The sequence below is a fragment of the Symphalangus syndactylus genome, chromosome 8 (genome assembly GCF_028878055.3).
Source record: "Symphalangus syndactylus isolate Jambi chromosome 8, NHGRI_mSymSyn1-v2.1_pri, whole genome shotgun sequence".
In the NCBI taxonomy this organism is placed as follows: domain Eukaryota; kingdom Metazoa; phylum Chordata; class Mammalia; order Primates; family Hylobatidae; genus Symphalangus; species Symphalangus syndactylus.
Genome location: NC_072430.2, coordinates 85,168,919 through 85,187,309, shown reverse-complemented (window position 1 = coordinate 85,187,309; position 18,391 = coordinate 85,168,919). Strand labels below are relative to the sequence as shown.

Below are 18,391 nucleotides of genomic sequence, written 5' to 3'. Positions count from 1 at the left end.
TGTGATCTGCCCCCGTCATCTTCTTGACCTGGCCTCCTATTCCTCTCCTAGTTGCTCACCTGCTCCAGCCCTCCTAAGCACTTGCTACCTTTTGAATGCATTGGGCATGCTCTTGCCACAAGATTTTTTCAGTTGGTATTCCCTCTGCCTGTAGGACTCTTTCCTATGTGGCTTATTCCTCACCATCTTCAGCTCTTGACTCATTTTTTAGGTGAGGTCTTCCCCGACTACCCTTGTTATAACTGTAATTCAACCTCCCCTTTCTTTCTCCCTCACTGCACACACTATTTCCCTTCCCTACTTTTTCTCCGTAACACTTACCATCTAACATACATATATGTGTGTGAGAATGTGTGTATGCATACACACATACACACACACACACGCACACATATATATACTTTAAAATTTTTGTGGTCTGTCTCCTAGCAATTGAAAGTAAACTCCATAAGGTAGGAATTTTCGTGTTTTATTCACTGCTAATCCTAAGCACCCAAACCAATATTCCAGTGTACACAACTAATAACTTACTGAATGAAATAAATTGGATCCCTTATTTCTAGGGGCTCATAATTAAGTGAGATGATATACATACACAAGTAAAACATTACATGTGTCCTTGAAAAAAAAATTACCATGGAAGAAAAAACATGGTCTCTCATGCGTATTTAAAATGACCTTCACCATTTGAGAGTTGTGTGACCACAGCAGGAGTTTAGCAGAGGGCTAAAAAGTGCTCTTCAAACGATGATAAAGGAATCAGGTAAGGGGTGCCAGTGAAAGCCCTACAGTGTTATCCCCTCATACCCTTTATCTCATAAATTACTACTCTTCTTCATCGCTTTGTAGATGAAAACTTGAAATGCTCATATGAAGACTTAACTACCCCAATCTCAATCACTAGAGAATCCCTGACTTTCCTTACAGACCTGGGCCCCCTAATTGTCAGGACTTCTCAGTACCACACACCTCTTGGCAACCCATTCCTCCACAGATTTACCTTTTCCTTCTCTTGGACTGAGGTGGGAGCAGCCAACATATCTGAGTTTGCTAAGCTAACTTAAGAAATATTCATGGTGTGAGACAAAATAGAAGTTGTTGAAATTATACTTCTGAAACTAGGGCGCTTCTTATCCAGTTACCTTTCAATTTAACCTACTGGCAAAGAAAGAACATGCGGCAATATAGAAAAAAATGACCCTGTGACTCTTCACCCTACTCCTTTTCCCTTTTCTCCCAGAAGCGAGAATTGAAAAACACACACGCACATACAGAAAACAAAAAGACTTGAAACATATTTCAATAAATGACTTCCAACACTCCAGAATACTCTGTTCCACATTAGCAAATGGTATACTAGTTCCCTTTCCCTAAAATATTTATCTTAAAAGGTTTTCTCAAAGGCCATCAGTTTTCATTTCTTCTATTAAATTTCCTTAAAATACTGCAAGCATATACATGTATTTAGTTGTTTTCTTTTTACCAATAAAAAAGGATACGAGAAATATCCATTAAGAAGACGGTAATGATAATGAGAAATTACGTAAACTTTGTAGGACAGAAAGTATTCTGGTGAATTTAAGGAAGTTTAAAATTACAAGATTAAGTCAGTCTCTATTTTAAACACATTGTCATTAAGTAGGTTATATGAATAACCCATTGCTATTTCCCATATTTCAATTTAACAGTTTCAATTTAACGATTTAAATATATGTGGCACCAACCACATACAAAGCACTGAATCAACATGAGGAATTAAAGGAGACATGACAGATATGCTTCGCATGGTCTCTGGATAACCTTATGGAGAAGACTTACACCGATGATATAATTATCATTCACTCAGCAAACATTTATCATGTTACATATTGGGCTAGATACTAAAATAAGGAGACACGGAACATAGATATTATCCTCCAAAAGCTCATTATCCAGAAATATGGATATGGAATAAAATTGAATAAAATGCCAAAATGCATGCTAGAAACATAGGGTACTAAGTGTAGTTTAAGAAAGAATAATTATTTTAAAAGCATCAAATAGTATTAAGTATATTTAATATATATAGAGTAAAACTTACTAAATATTATACTAATATTTTCATTGCTAAATCATCAGGACATCTGTTCAGTTTCTCATTCAATAAAAATGGATATACATTAGCAAAGGGAAAAGTCTATCTGGACAGGGAAATGATAAACTGTTTAAGGATGTGAAGATGTATTCATCTCTGTATGTATCACAGTGCCAGAAAGAACCTTGTAATTAGCAAACACATAAAATTTGTAGAGCAGATAAACTCAGAGTGAAGATCAGCTAAGGAGTTATATAGCATAACTACCTTTCATCTCCCCCCACCCCCTTCCAAAGAGGAAAAAAAAAAAAGGAAAAAGAATTCTTGGCTTTAGGGCACAAATTGTTGAGGAAGGCACCTGGCTTGTTGTTGGCACTTGGAAATATGCATATACTTGATTCCCTTTTATTATTTCTGATGTTTGTGAAGGCATCTCAGAGAAACAGACCAACAGGTATGTGAGAGCAGTGTAACAGAAAGGTTTCCATCAAAGGAGCTGGACTTGAGATAAACTTTAGGGATTAGAGATTGGAGGATTTGGGGAAAAAAGTTGCTTTTAGTGACCTGTGTTTGGAGGACTTGCGTAATTGGCTTTAGCTTCACCAGATTTCAACAAGGTAACCCTACAGATATGAAGATTTAGTGTGAACTTAAATTTCCGTAAATACATGTCAATGATAATACCTACATTTGTCAAAAATTCCTTTTGCTATGCACTGTTCTGTTTACTTCAAAATATATCCAGGACTAGGTACCAAAGCTCTGCTGCCTAATCATGGTTTAATCACTCTTTCTCATGTATAGTTAAATTAACAACAAAGACTATTAAAGACTATTTATACTGTACTTGTGCCTGAATCTGGGTAATCTATTGCTTATTTTTTTTCTTTTCAAAACTTAGCTTTTCAATATATGGTCTTATTAATATATTGGATGTTGCTACTTAAAAATCACCTTGGGCTTCCTGTTACATGAATTAACAGAACCACAGAAGCTGAGAGCCCAGCAGGTGGTAAACTGAAGTAAGAGATACTGCTGGAGTTCCAAGGATATTCCCTTAAGAGAAATGCTTATGAGTTTAGGAGCTCTCATAAGAGAGTCAGGGAGAAAAAGAAGGAAGTGAGGCTTGTGTGTGTATGCCTTAGATATGATAGGCATACACCTTACAGGATCACTCCTCATTTCTAATTTAACAAGACTGATTCTGTTTGATAAAGACAAAGGCTTTATCATTACCTATTACTATCAGCAATGCAGTTATAAATGCCACTCCCATTCGTTTTATAGCCATTTTGAAAGGACTATCAGTTTACTCTGTAGAAACATCCCATTACACATTGCAGATACACATTTAAATCACTGAAGAACTTTACAAGAAAAAGTTGACAAACCAGTTAGAAAAATTTTGTTTCATTTCAAATAATGAATATCTACTAGAATGTAATTGTAATTTTTACTTGGCTATTACTTGAGAAAATTTAGTAATTTATTTAAATATGAAACAAATGAATTTATTGGTATATTGTATTTACCTAAAATAAAGACCACTAACTGGAATATAAGTAGATAATGCTTATGTAGAACCATTATCTCACTCTCTTAAGACAATTTATAAACATTTGAGAAAAATAATTGACGTTTCACATCATGCCATAATTCTGTCCAAAGAATTTACAATGTAAATGTTAATAAAATTGTGTTAATGTGGTGCACGTATATCACTATAATGTAGGTTACCATCTAAAGTCACAGGACTGAAATTGACTTAAATCTTACCATACAGTCACATTCTTATATTGTTGTAAGAACACTTAGACAAGTTAGTGGGGCAGACTCCAAGTTCTTCAAGTATGCATCAGAAAACACCACCTTATTAAATGCTTGCTTTATTTATCAATATAAATTTTCTGATGTGGTTATGCAATATATGGATAAATTTGAAATAACATTGTTTATCTCATTTTCCAAATTGATAAAGTGAAATCTGTGATTTTGAAAGTATTTCTATGACAAATATCTAAGGGAAAATACAAACCTACCTACCTCATATTCATTGCAAACCGCAGTTATATTTTGTAAGGTTCCATTTGAGACTAAAATAAAATATTAAAGATTTGCTAAAATGCAATATTGTACTTTATAATTTCCAGAAGCTATAATCTATCAATACCTACTTTTATAGGGAACAGTTATAACTTGTGTACGTGGCACCAACCACATACAAAGCACTGAATCAACATGGGGAATTAAAGGAGACATGACAGTATTAAAGTATATTTTAATTAAAATTTAAAAATACTTTATGTGTGTGTGTGTGTCTCTATGTGTACGTGTTCAATATAAATTTGTGACGTTATAAACAAAAACTCTTTGCGGGAAAGCATGAAGGTGCAGGGGGAGAGGAAGTATCGTTATTGGCTGTGTAATATAGAGTAAGTTATTTAAACTTGTCTATGCGCACTGACAACTGTCATCTAAGATTCATCAGTGTCTGCTCTCCTAAAGCTCTTTAGGTGTCTCAAATGAGATAAGGCACATCAGTGACTGAACAGTGCCCTGGCATGCAGTGGCTCTCATGTCATAGGTTGATCTATTCATTAGAACACCAAGATACTACTAGTCCACTTCAAAGAGTAGCCTGTTCCCTAAAAGAAAAAGCAGGACAAGCGCAACAAAATTTACAAGATTAAAATTACTGAGCTTGAGGGCCAACAAAGAGGGAAATTATCCAATCAACTCTTCTGTCTCATATATAAACAAACTAAAACTCAAAGAGTTAAAGTGTCTTATTTAAGGCCACAATGGTAGTTTGTGGAAGAGCTGCAAATATTTTAAGTAACCAGTTCCCTCCACTTTATCCCACACCAGTATGGACACAACCAACAAGTAAGCAAAATAGGTTGGCGGTGGTAATTAGGCTCATGGTAACTAAAGGAAGTCTAATCATAGCATCCCCAAACATCCTAACATTCAGTATGATTTAAGTTTTTCTAGCACCAAGAGAGAAGTTTATTACTCTAGGGTGTAGAATGTACAATTTTGGCAGTGGAGGAAAAACTACTTTCTACAGCTCACCCACGGTTGATAAAAAACCTTACAACTTAATAATTAACGGTCTCCACTTGCATCACATTGATTTGGACTCCATTATAAATTAATAGTTAGGTTTTCACAGAGGTAAAGTCTGAATTCTTCAAAATAGTCCCTTTCTATAGTGCTCCTCTGTAATAATGTTGGGGGTGGGGAGTTTAAGTGAAAAACAGATATGTAAGTGTAATTTTAATTTTACTCTGATATAAGACTTCTACTGACAAATAGAAGTCTGCTATTCTAGTGACACACACAACTACACGTTTTACTTTATCCGGAAGCATTTTTTTATGTTAATATTTTCACTCTATACATTTTTAAGATGATACTTCATTTCCACATTGAGGACTGGAGAAGACACCTGCCCCATATACCACAATCTTGGTTACATGACCAGAGATGATAACCTTAGTCATAGGGAAACAAAACAAAATAAAACACCACCACCACACACAATTATACTCTCTTTAGCAAATCTAAATACTGTAAAGTAATTCTAACTTTCAAGAAATCGAACACTTCACAATTACAACTAGAAAGAAGAAATTTAACCTTCTAAAAACCTTACAATTTGGTATTTTACCAATTGAGAAATAATATCACATCTGTACACTAACAGTTCTAGTCTACCTTCAAGGCAGACAAAGATTTCTGTGTTCAACTCTGCCTCTGGCTGTATTTGCTGGCCACTTGCCATAGTAAGAATGGTAATACACAACAAGAACATTCAAGACCAGGATTAGAAGTAAAAAGTGCATCACAGACTAACTACCACATCACAGTTACCATCTGACAATATTGCCCAATGCTGAACAAAAATTATCAATTTGGAAGCAACATGTTCCATAAGACATTACCAGACTCCTGAGTGAGTGAGCCAGGATTTCATATTCTTTTTGGCTTAAACATCATATTACCGAAGTACAACTTTATGTGTTTGAGACCAATGGGTTAAAATCCACTTTCGATTATTTAAGGTCATTCTTTCAATAACAAAGGAAAAAAACTCTATGCATTTAATAGGATTTTAAATGTTTTCAATTTAAGAATGGGTTTATTTGTGCTAGTCTTTAGTAATCTTCATAGCCACATTTTTATTTCATCAACAATCATCTCAGACACACCTTCTAACAAGACTGACTTAAAATATTACGACAGGAAACTATGCCTTCAGGAGCATGTTTATTGTGTTTGAGATGATACATCAGGTGCTCTCTGAGCTACAAAGGGTAAAAGGAAATCCTCTCATTACAAACTGACAAAAGTAAAAGGTAAAACATTTTTCACAACAGCATGAACCACATACTCAGAAATAGATCTGGGTTTAATACAAATGACATAATTCCTAGTCATCTACAGCTACTTTTATAACTTCATACAGATAATGAATTAGGCTAAAATGCACTATAATATTTGGTAGACTTCAGGACCAGTATCCTTAGTACATCACAAAATACATTTTGATATCCCAAAGAAGCAAGACTTGCAAGTAGGCGTTTTAAACATAACTAATCTACAGCTACAAAGTTCTACTCTTGATAGCATTTACCTTTTTGGGGAGTCTCCCAGGCTCCAAAGGATAAAAGCAGAGTAGAATCAGTATAACATATACACAGAAGTCCGTATTGTAAAGGCTATAAAGATTTGCAGCACAGTGAGAAGATGCCTTCTGCTCCTTCACACTGCATACAAATTATGTGAATTATGTTGCGTATCTCTTGGTCCACTGTCTGGCTATCCTGTCGTGTTCTGCTCTGTTGGTCAAATACTGAGTGGCTATGCTTCCAACCAGAGGATCCGCTGGAAAAATAGAAAGAACATTAAAAGCTATTTTGTGGTATCTTCTCCAAGATATAGTTCTAATATTCTCTTACAATGAAATGCTTATTTTTCAGCAGTATCTTCATATATAATAGCTAGATTTTCAAAAGAAAAAGTTTAAAGTAACATGATCATACGTATATTTTAACATTCAAGTTAGGAAAGCCACCTCCAGCAAAAAAAAAAAAAAAATGAATTTTGAGCTATATATAAAAAGTTAGATTTGACTTTTATAAAAGATGTGTCTTTAATATACAAAAACTGTTTTGTAATTTTGGCCTTTCATTCAACAACGGAAGTATACTAGGTGGTTATATTTCTGCTTATGAATAGTTCAAAAACAGTAATTTTAAAATAAAACCCCAGTCTTACAATACCATGCTATTTCAAATAAAATGCTTCCTTCATTCTGTGCCTGATATGACTCTAATCACTATCAATATTAACACCTGAAAACTTACTTGCCATTTTGTTTTAAGTAGAATTCTGAACTAGAAAGTGAACTTGATATAAATTTTTATTTTGATGTTTAAAAAGAAAAAAATATGTACATATGGTACAATATTTGAATTGTACCAACCCATAGCCAGTAAAAAAAAAAAACTATCTTCCTTCCTGACTCCAGCTGCTTAGAAGTTTCTTTCCCTGGCAAACAATTGTTACCCATTTACAACATTACTTCCCAGAGTTCTTACATGCACTGACAAGCATTTAGAATATTCTGTTGTGTATATGTATTTTTTTCCAGTGCCTTTTATACTTAATACATCTTGAAGATATTTCCCTATTAGTTCGTATAGAGTTGTCACATTCTTTTAAAAAGTTACATCTATTAACGGGCATTGAGGTTGTTTCCAATACTCTAATAAATGATACCACAATGAATATCCATCTGTCGCTATCTATTGCATATGTATCTCTGCGGAGCACAAGGTAACAACAGTAACAGTCTTTAGTGACTTATCAAATATTTAGAAAAAGTAAGTCAACTTAAAAAAAAAAAGGTCACATAGCGAAACAAAATGTGTGACATTTCAGGTCTAAACATCACTTTATCAAGTCAGCTACCCAAGTTTCTGAAGTTCACATGTGGCAGGCATTTTTTAAAGTTATGAATTATACACAAATGATTTTATCTCTGATGTTATATAATCATAATCTAGTTCAATTCTCATTGGCTATCATTTTAATATCCATTACTACTACACTTAATATAACTAACTAATTCAAAAAGGAAGGGAGAACAAGAAGCCCTCTATTATTAAAGTAGTTGCCTAAAAGCATACGGCAGCATGGAACGAGCAGGAAAAGGAGGCACCGGTTTCAGGGACATTGCTTTACTCTTGTTAGAAGTGGTCTGTGCACCTAAATAGTTTTAAAAGTAGAGATTCCATTAATGATGGTGACAAAATAATTATAGAGTGGTTGCCATTAACAAATTAAATGAAGGTATTGAGAAACTTTTGGCCTAGTCTACTTCAAATGGCATTAGTAATTTCCTCACAAACTGTTCTATGGGGATCTTTCCATGAATAACATTTACCTCTCAATCTAAATTTAAAGCTAACTTAAAAAAAAAAAAAGCACTGGTTTTTGTAGCCTTATTGTAGGTGTTAATAAAGATTTGCTTACCAGGGTTGCAGTCTGTCAAAAGGGAACAAATAGACAGCAAAACCTTTGAAATAGTCAAAGCGGGACTCCAGTTGTCTTTAAGGATGTCCAGACAGATGACTCCCTGACTGTTGATGTTGCAGTGATAGATTCTGGTGCGGAAAGTAACCTAAGCACAGTCACATTAAAAACAGAAGGAAAATGAATGCTGTATTACCAACTAACACACTAAAAAAAAAGAAGGGTAATATATCATAGATGATACTAAATTATTTGACTGGAGCTAAACTTAGATTAGGTTTAATAACAAAATTAAATGGTTTTGACTCAGTTGAAAAAAATTTTTTGTTTTTACCCTGTATGGGAAGAACTAAAGTGAGGAACTGATCAGTTATACTTAAATAACTGATACAGTAATTCTATCTATGTGTGTGGGCACGTGTGTTTGCATACACATCCACACCATATACAACTGTGTGTGTACATACATACAGAAAGACAGAAAGTGAGGAAGAAGAGAAATGTTTTGGTGCCGAAGGTAAGATGAACTGATGAAAGTTTTTTTTAAAACATAAAAGTTACATCAGTTTCTTAGTAGAAAAGATCAGTATCAATTCAGCTAATTTCTTACCAAACGTTAGAAAATACTGGAGGATTTAGAAAAAGGTTGGTAAAATCATTTACACTACCTGCCCTTCTGTTTCTTAGCCTTTTATTTCTACAGCTGGTTCACTGTCGTTAAGCTAAAATATTAAAATAAAATAAGGTTTTTAGCTACTGGATAAAGGAAACTAATATATCCCTGAAATGTGTGAGAAAAGAAGATAAATCATAAGAACAAACACTGCCAAGTCTCAAAACAATCACAAACACTAATTGGATAGCTAATTCATAATTGGAGTTGCCGAGAAAAAAAAACAATTTCTGATCATTTGAAAACTAGCAGTGTACTGTGAGCGTAAATGTGGAATCTGGGAGGAAAATATTAAATGCTCTCAAAAGTGTCCTTCTGAAAAGAATGCATGACAGGGAGGGGGTAGGGGACCAACACACTAGTTTAGCGGGGGAGGAGGAGAGTATGCCCTTCTAGAACTGCTCTGACCAATACAGCATATACTAGTTACATGTGCATATACAGCTCTTAAATTGTGGCAAGGTGAACTGAGACAGACTAAAAGTGTAAAATAAATACCAGATTTCAAAGAGTTAGTACCAAAAAGAAAATGTATAAGATTTCATGAACAATACTCTTACATTGATTACATGTTGAAATGACAATATTTTGAATATGCTGGGTTAATATAGTATTAACATTTTGTTTCTTTTTGTTTTATGTGGCTATTAGAAAATTTAAAATTATACATATAGATTTTACTGTATTTCCATTAATGCTGCTCCAGAATATAGGAATAATTTATGTTCAGATCGCTGACGTTACTACTCAATACATATGTGATTTACAAATATATTTTCAGCTATAACTAGTGAACAGAATAGCATTCATGAACAGATTTCTATTAAATATTTATTATCCTTCAAGAAGCTCAACTTTTCCAAACTTCAAAAAGATTTAGCATTGCAGAGAAATAATTGTTCCAAATACCAAGATTATACCAGAAATCTTATTTTTCATTTGTCCAACTATAGCTCTTAATAATGGTTAATACTGTATTATCTTAGCAACAGAGTGAACACTAAAGAATTAGATAATATATTGCAATTTCAGCAAAAAATTAACATGCTAAATTTATAATCATTAATCAAAATTATTGGTAAATCATATACAGTACTATATAGTATGAAATTCTCATATTAGTCAATTTCTGTTTTTCATTAAAAGGTGTCCAGGAAAACTTGACTCTTTTTCTTCAATTAATCTTCCCCATATGCAAAAATAATTTCAAGATCTTACATTCTAATGGGACCACACAGTAAAGCACTTTAAACACTAACAGCTGTAATTGAGAGTAAATGGTGTCTGCGGTTTGGGGTAAATACCACTAGATGGCACTCTTGTTACCTTGTTAGACAATACGTTCCTGAGAACCCTCTTTTATTCACAAAATAAATCTGTTTATATGCACATATACACATATACACAGGCTACATAAATTTTAAATGGTATAGACTGCAACATAAATTTTTAAAAGTACAGAGAACAAAAGTTACCACGTTGGAAAGAAAAACATTTCACCCTAGTTAAGGGCTATGGACTTGAAAATACACTTTCCCCTGGAGTGGCAGACATCTCTGTAACAAGAGCATAATAATGCTCATGCTTAATTCCAGTGGTTTTTACCTGCTGACTTGACCATTGTAGAAACAGAAGTTAGCGGAGGGAGCCATTCAAGTAATTGTTGTATTTAAGCTTTGCAAAGTTGACGGTCATTACAAGGCACAACTCACCCCATTCTCTGTTACCCATCTAATTCATACTTCAAATGAACTCAGAGCCAACAAAACTCAGGCATTCTGTTTCCATTACTACATCATATCCACAGAAGGTACAAAATGAATTTACTAAATATTATTAGTTTCCCTCTTCTTGGCTATGAAGTTTTTGCTTATCTATAAAGATATTCAGCACAAAATTCACATTATTAAACCCTTACTTCTGGAAGCTGTCAAACAGTTTTACTTTTTATCCTAATACCTTCATCACTACCTTAATAGTTAATTAAGGTAGTGATGAAGGTTCATAGGATCTTTTCTCTCATAAGCATAAAATTTATCTGCTTTATTGATGTGCAAGGTATAGTTTTATTTACAGTTATGAATTAAACTTTCTGTTTATTACAAATTATTTGTGAAAGGAGTCAATTACTTTGTTTTAAAATTCTTGATTATGTGAAATTTTCTGTATCAATCCATGAAAAGCAATGAAATCAAAATAACTGCATCAATACACATTTAAGTTCTAGAATAACCAATTTTAGAGAAGAAGGATTAAATACTAAAGAATGCACTTCAAGCTTCTTACCTTTGGTGGCTTAAATGGATAATCTGATGAAAATGTGATATCCAGAAAAAACACACCACCTTCATATACAGAACCCGGTGGACCAAGTATAGTTGATCTCCATTCATAAATGTTATCTCCTTTAGGCCCAGCACTATTTAAAAGAAATTAAAAATCAGTATGTACATATATTAGCAATGAATGTTAACATCCTAAAACCAGGGAAGTGTTAAAGGTAAATTAGCAATCTAGAGCAATAAGAAGTAAAATAAGTATAAAGGAAATAAGCCCCAATGTGTTTGCATGTGCATGTGTGTATGAACTTATTTGGAAATATTACAAACTTACAGAGGAAATGCAAGAAAAGTACAAAGAAAATTGGTATAACTTTACCCAGTCTCCATTAGCATTCTGCTCTGCCCCATTTGCTCCTCCCTCTCCCCGAAACACACACCCCTCTAAACCTGCAAGCATGCATACAGACATGCTTTTTTCTGAGTCATTTGAAAGTTGCACACGGCCTTTTCCCCATAAACACTTCAGTGTGCATTTCCTAAAAATAATCTCCTATAAGTCACAATACAGTTACAATTTCAGTAAATACATTAATACAATTCTTTAAACTACAATTTGTATTATAATGTTGTCAACTGATTCTGTAATACCCTTTTAAAAAATTAATTTTTCTCCGGATGCAGGACCCAGTCTTGGAACCACGTATTTCCTGTGTCTTTATTCTCCTTCAATATGGGTCCTTTCCGTCTTTCTTTAACTTTTATAACATTAACATTTTTTGCAGAATCTCGTCTTCTTTTTTTAAAAATGCTCATCATTTTGAGCTTGCCATGTTTCCTCATGATTTGATTCATGTAACACATTTCTAGCTGAAATAGTATGTAAGTGATGTGTCCTTCTCATGGTATCACATTTGGAGGCACATAGCATCTACCTGTACCTCATTGGTGATGTTAAGTTTCATCATCCAGACAAAATGCTATCCAATTTTCCTACTGCTTAGTTACTATCTTTTCCCTGAAACCAATAAGCAATCTTTGGACAGACACTTTAAGACCACACAAATATCCTGCTTCTCATCAAAATTTCTTCCCAAGATTTAGCATCCATTTGTGATTGCTATGGTTTGATTTGTCCCTGCTAAAACTCATGTTGAAATCTGACCCCCAAACGTGGCAATGCTGGGAAGTGTCTGAGTCAGAGGGGTAGATCCCTCATGAATAAATTAATGCCCTCCCTCAGGGGTGAGTTCTCACTCTAGCGAGAATGAATTAGTTCTCAAGAGAACTCATTGTTAAAAAGAGTGGCTTTCCTTGGTTTCTCTCTTGCTTCCTCTAGCTTTGTGATCTCTTCACACTTGATACCTGCCTTTCCACTGTGAGTTGAAGCAGCCTGAGGCCCTCAACAGATGCAGATGCCCATCAGGTCAACCAAATAAACCTCTTTTCCTTATAACCTACTCAGTTCTCAGGTACTCTGTTACAGCAATAAAATCATGATTTTCCAATTCTAGAACTTTCTCTACACTTAACAGTTACCCCTTGCGCCTCTTCTCCTGCCTGCACGTATGTACAGAAGTAAGTATTTTTGGTATGGTCTCATATTTTCCCAATGCTTTGTAAGTCATTACTGACTTTAATTATTTTGATACCCAAATTATCGCAGATTTGGCCAATGGGGAACCCTTTTAAAATGACTCCTATATCCTTGCAACATGTTAGCATCTTTTTTTTTTTTTTAAGCATTTCCTTCCTTTGGCATAAGGAATCCCATCCTTGGAATCAGCCATTTTTCCAAAGAGCCAGGGTTCCTTTCAGTGTGAATGTTGTAAGAAAAACCAAGATCTGAGTCCTAGGTGCTACTAAGTCTTAGTTACATTTTGGTGCATTGCGCTTAACACACCATTACTTTATAAAATACAAACAAGAGAGATAGTTCAAATAAAATCTAAACTCATAATTACTTGTTGGTAAGACGACTCATATGCCTTAAACTCTCCTCAAATATATTTTACTGCCAGTTGATAGAAGAGCTTGGATTCCCACACCAAATTCTTAGTTCTTAAATGTGCTCTCTTCCCACTTATCATGCTATTTGCCATCAGACAAAGTGTACATTTAACTATAGGACAAAGTGGACATTTAACTATTACAGGATAGTAAACAACTCTGCCTATTGTCTTGGAGTAGACTAAGCAGAGAAGCTATGGTAGTATGATTACTTTGCTGTACCCAAAGACACCTAGCTTAGGACAAGTGAGGGCTAAAATCCAGTCCTAAAATCCAGGTAGTGTTGGCTACCTGTCTGGATTACGGGCCTCTTTTCATTCTCATAAATGTACCATCTGTTAGTCAAAACATGGGACAAGATGGGAAGTGGTCAGGAAGGGACATGAGCCACTGCAGGGCTGAGTCCACTGTAATTTAAACAAACCATATTAGAGGCTAGCAACCGACTGACACTCTCTCTCTCTGCCTCTTCCACTGTCTTGAATCATCCATTTTTCCTTCTCTGGTGAGTGATGCCAATAAGAATCCAACAATGCCATTTCTCCCAACTTTATTATTATTTTTTAAAATCTCTATTTCTCTATCCCTTCCAGCTTCCATCTCAATCATCTTTCCTTTACAGCGAAACTCCTTGGAAATCTTATCTACACCTGCTATCTTCAGTTTCTCTCCTCTGTTGTTACTTGAACTCATTCCAAACAGGCATTTCCTCCCATTACTCCACTGAAACAGCTCTTATCCAAGGTCACCAATGACCTCATCACTACACCCAATGATCATTTCTCAATCTTCATATTATTTGACTGGTCCAGCAACATTTGACACAGCCAATCATATCCTCCTTGATACACTTTCTCTTTCATTCCTAGAATAACATACTTTGTTAGCTTTCCTACATTTCCTGGCCCCTCCTTCTCACTCTCTATTCCTATTCCTTATCACCCTAAGCTTTAAATATCACCAGTCCTCCAGAGCTAAGACCTTACACTCTTCTCTTTTCTACCTACATACACTGTTTTGGTTATCTTATGCAGTTTTATGGCTCCCAACAGCACCAATATGCTCTTAACTTCCACATCTGTAACTGCAGCCTAGATTTTTTTTGCTCTGCAAGACAATGTCAAGAGAACAAGGCAGGCAACAGTCTTGGAGAAAATATTTGCAAAAGATGTATCTGATAAAGAACTGTTATCAAAAATATACAATGAACCATTAAAACTAAAGAAAATGAACAACCTGATTATAAAATGGGCAAAATACTTGAACAGATACCTCACACCAAAGATAAACAGATGGCAAGTAAGCATACGAAAAACTGTTCAAACTCATGTCATTAGGGAATTTTCAAGTTAAAATAAGAAAAACATGCCACTACACACCTATTAGAATGGCCCAAATCCAAAACACTAACAACAAATGCTGACGAAAATGTGGAGTAACAGGAACTCTCATCCACTGCTAGTGGAGAATACAAAATGGTACAGGAAATGCAAAATATCTAGGTTCATTTTTATGCATCTGGATGTCCACTTTGGGAGACAGTTTGGGAATTTTCTTACAAACATAAACGTATCTTACCATAAGATCCAGTAATCGCACTCCTGGGTGTTTACTCAAATGAACTGAAAACTTATGTCCACACAAAATCCTGCATGTAGATGTGAATAGCAGCTTGATTCATAACTGCCAAATCTTGAAGCTGATCAAGATGTACTTCAGTAGGTGAATGGATATATAAACTGCGGTACCTCCAGACAACGAAATATTATTCAGTGCTAAAAAGAAATGAGCTATCAAGCCATGAAAAGACATGGATGAAACTTAAATGCATATTACTAAGTAGGAGAACCCAATATGAAAAGGCTACATACTGTATGACTCCATCTATATGACATTCTGGAGGCAAAACTACGGAAACGGTAAAAATATCAGTGGTTGCCAGGGATTAGTGGGGTGGAAGAGATGAAGAGGCATAGCACGGAGGATCTTTAAGGGAGTGAAACTTTTCTGTACGGTATGAATGGCAGACATGTCATTATATATGTGTAACAATCCACAAAATGCACATCAAGAGTGAACCTTTATGAAAACTAGGGACTTTGCATGATAATGATGTCTCAATGTAGGTTTATCGACCGGAATGTAACAACTATACCACTGCAGTGTGGGACAATAATAGCAGGGGTGGTTGTGTGTCTGTGCAGGGGCAGAGAGACAAGGGATTTTCACTCAATTTTGCTATGAGCCTAAAACTGCCCAGAAAAAGCTATTAATTTAAAAAATACAAATTTTAGAACAAGCAAATATTTATATATTAAAATAAGAAGTCAATGTTTCTCTAAGTAATGGTTCATAAAAAGAGTTACTAACTTTTATAAATGAGTACGTGCCAAAAATTTGTTTTGAAATCACGTATTTTGGAACTTGAAACACATTTTGACCATAGAACTAAGGTGGTTTAAATCCTGGTCCACAAAATTTATTTAAACTATTTCTTCTATAACATTAAATAAGGTACTGTATATCTGCAGTAAAAAATACTGAAAAGTATGATATATGGTTAGACATTTTAAAACTACATAACCCAGAGTACCTTCGAACTGACCACTCTGGCTCTCAAAGTTCATGTAGTTGGCAGGTATTCACTCTGGCCTCTGATCTTTTCCTACTCTTTCAAACATATCTTTATAAACCAAGGAGAAAAGAGATGTAAAAATAAGGAAATTCTGGTTACAAAGAATGAGAGGAAAAGAAAAAGATTATTCCGGGAAACTTAAAGGGTGCTGAAATGACTAAGAAATGGCTAAGAGGGAACAGCATTGTAAAAGTGATGGCGAGGTGTCCTGTGCACAGAGAGGCTACACGGAAAGCCCACCAATCAGCCAGATAGAAGGGAGGTAAGGATAAAAGAAAACCAAGGTAGAAAAGTGACCAGCAAGCACTTCACAGCAGAAAGGAAAATGAAGACTCTCCTAGAACAGCAGAGGCAGAAGCAGCAGAACAAAGAAAATAAAACAAGGAGTCTACCCTGGACTTAAGAGTGGGCAGACCTTTTAGCAAAAGTGATTAAGAACTAGGTGTTGATATGAGGATAGAAAACTACAAACTGGGAGGTAAACAGGAAAGGAGTATTTCTGAGGCTATTACTAGACAATAAAAAGGACTAGCCAATGTTAGTGGTGTTAAAATGTGTGCACGTCAGGTGTTCTCAGTGATAACTGCCTGCACTGTTAACTTTCAACACTCAACCATTTTCAGATATTTTTAAAATTCAAAATTTCTGAAAAGCAATGAGCATATACCTTAAACAGCTGGGTTGACGAAGATATTTAAATGCCATACAGACTCTAGCAAACTTGTCCAACCTGCCTTATTTTGCTGCTGTTGTTGTGCTGTTTTGTTTTATGCTTTTAGCAGCCTAAAGCCACGGGTTTTAGTTTCTGTCTCTAGTGACAAGAGAAAAAGAGAATGAGGAAGGGGCTTTACTGGCCTAACCGGAAACAGAAACTTTAAGAACCTATGACTGTATCCTTTCCCCCGGACACCCCTGCAAAGTATTTTAATTAATTCTTGACATCACCAACATCCTAACTAAATGGAAGAATTGGTTACACCTTAATGATTGTAATTTAAGTATTAATTTTCTTATAGGATGTGGCTGTGTCAGCCACCTTTTCTCAACCTTAACAACTAGATAAGATTCACTCAGATTAATAATATGGCTAATAAAAGGAGACATTTCAGCACCATGATTCGGTCATAATTTAAGTTAAATCACACAATTTTTACATTGTGCCAAACTATATGGAAATACCTCAGTGATTCAGAAATGTATCCAGTGTCTTCAGAGTCCATACAAAATAATTTTATTTGGTAAATGTATTTTTGACTTAAAAACAAATACAAAATTTTAGGTACAATGCCATACTGCACAAAAAAGAAGCAGTCTAGAAAACACAGAGAATAGTAATTATAAAACTAGCTCATGTATTCACTACAAATACATATTTAAAAAGAAATTACACACAAAAGGTTACTCTATTAGGTTGGACTAAGTATTTTAATAGTCCTAAGAATTTGCATACATATTCTACTGCAAAAGTATACTTTAGAATTGGTATATTTAAAATGCATAATATTGAAAATTTAAAATCAATCACTATTAGTATCACCAAAATAAGCAATAACTGTTCCTAATGTTGATATGACTTTTCCCACAATGAGGTTATCAAGTTAGCATCTCAGTATGAGTAATGGGGGTAGGGGAGATTAGAAAGAGGAGCCCTTAAATTAGACCAATCTTTAGAAAAGACTGGAATGAGTCAGGTAATTAAGATTATAAATAAGTTCATTATAAACGTTTGTAGGTCAGTAATGCACATTTCAGGGATTAAGCTGCAACTCAGTAAGTACACCTGAGTTCTAAGAAGAATATTAAAAATGAGAAGATATCCAACCTAGCATTGTTTAAAATACTGAAAAAACTGCATAAAACCACTATGTCTACCAATAAGGAAACATAATTAGACAGCAATTAAAATGAACGACCTATATTTTTCAGTAAGAGACAGATCTCAAAAATAATGCTGAGTGAAGAAAGTTAAGCTGAAGGATTAAACATGTAATTTAATATCATTTATTCAAGTTTTAAAAACATAAAAAAGATCCCACATATTGTTTATGAATGCATACATACACAGTGAAAGTATGAAAACTTATATAGAAATCATGGACCAAAAATACAGGATAGTTACTGCCTCTGGGCAGCAAGGAAAAGGAATGAGACTGGGAAGAAAGTATGAAGAAACTTCA

General features: G+C 34.6%; 1 protein-coding gene across 3 annotated transcripts in view; it reads right to left on the bottom strand.

Annotated features, from left to right (window-relative positions):
- Positions 1–6,327: 6,327 nt before the first annotated feature.
- UBE2E3 (ubiquitin conjugating enzyme E2 E3) overlaps positions 6,328–18,391 on the bottom strand; it is an 84,326-nt gene continuing 72,262 nt past the window's right edge. For all 3 annotated transcript variants that reach the window (XM_055289902.2, XM_055289903.2, XM_055289904.2), the window contains exons 4-6: positions 11,577–11,709; positions 8,618–8,765; positions 6,328–6,964 (exon numbers count right to left, since the gene is read on the bottom strand). In XM_055289902.2, the coding sequence (XP_055145877.1) occupies positions 6,867–6,964; positions 8,618–8,765; positions 11,577–11,709 (379 nt within the window). In that variant the 3' untranslated portion in view covers positions 6,328–6,866. The remainder of the gene's footprint in view (positions 6,965–8,617; positions 8,766–11,576; positions 11,710–18,391) is intronic.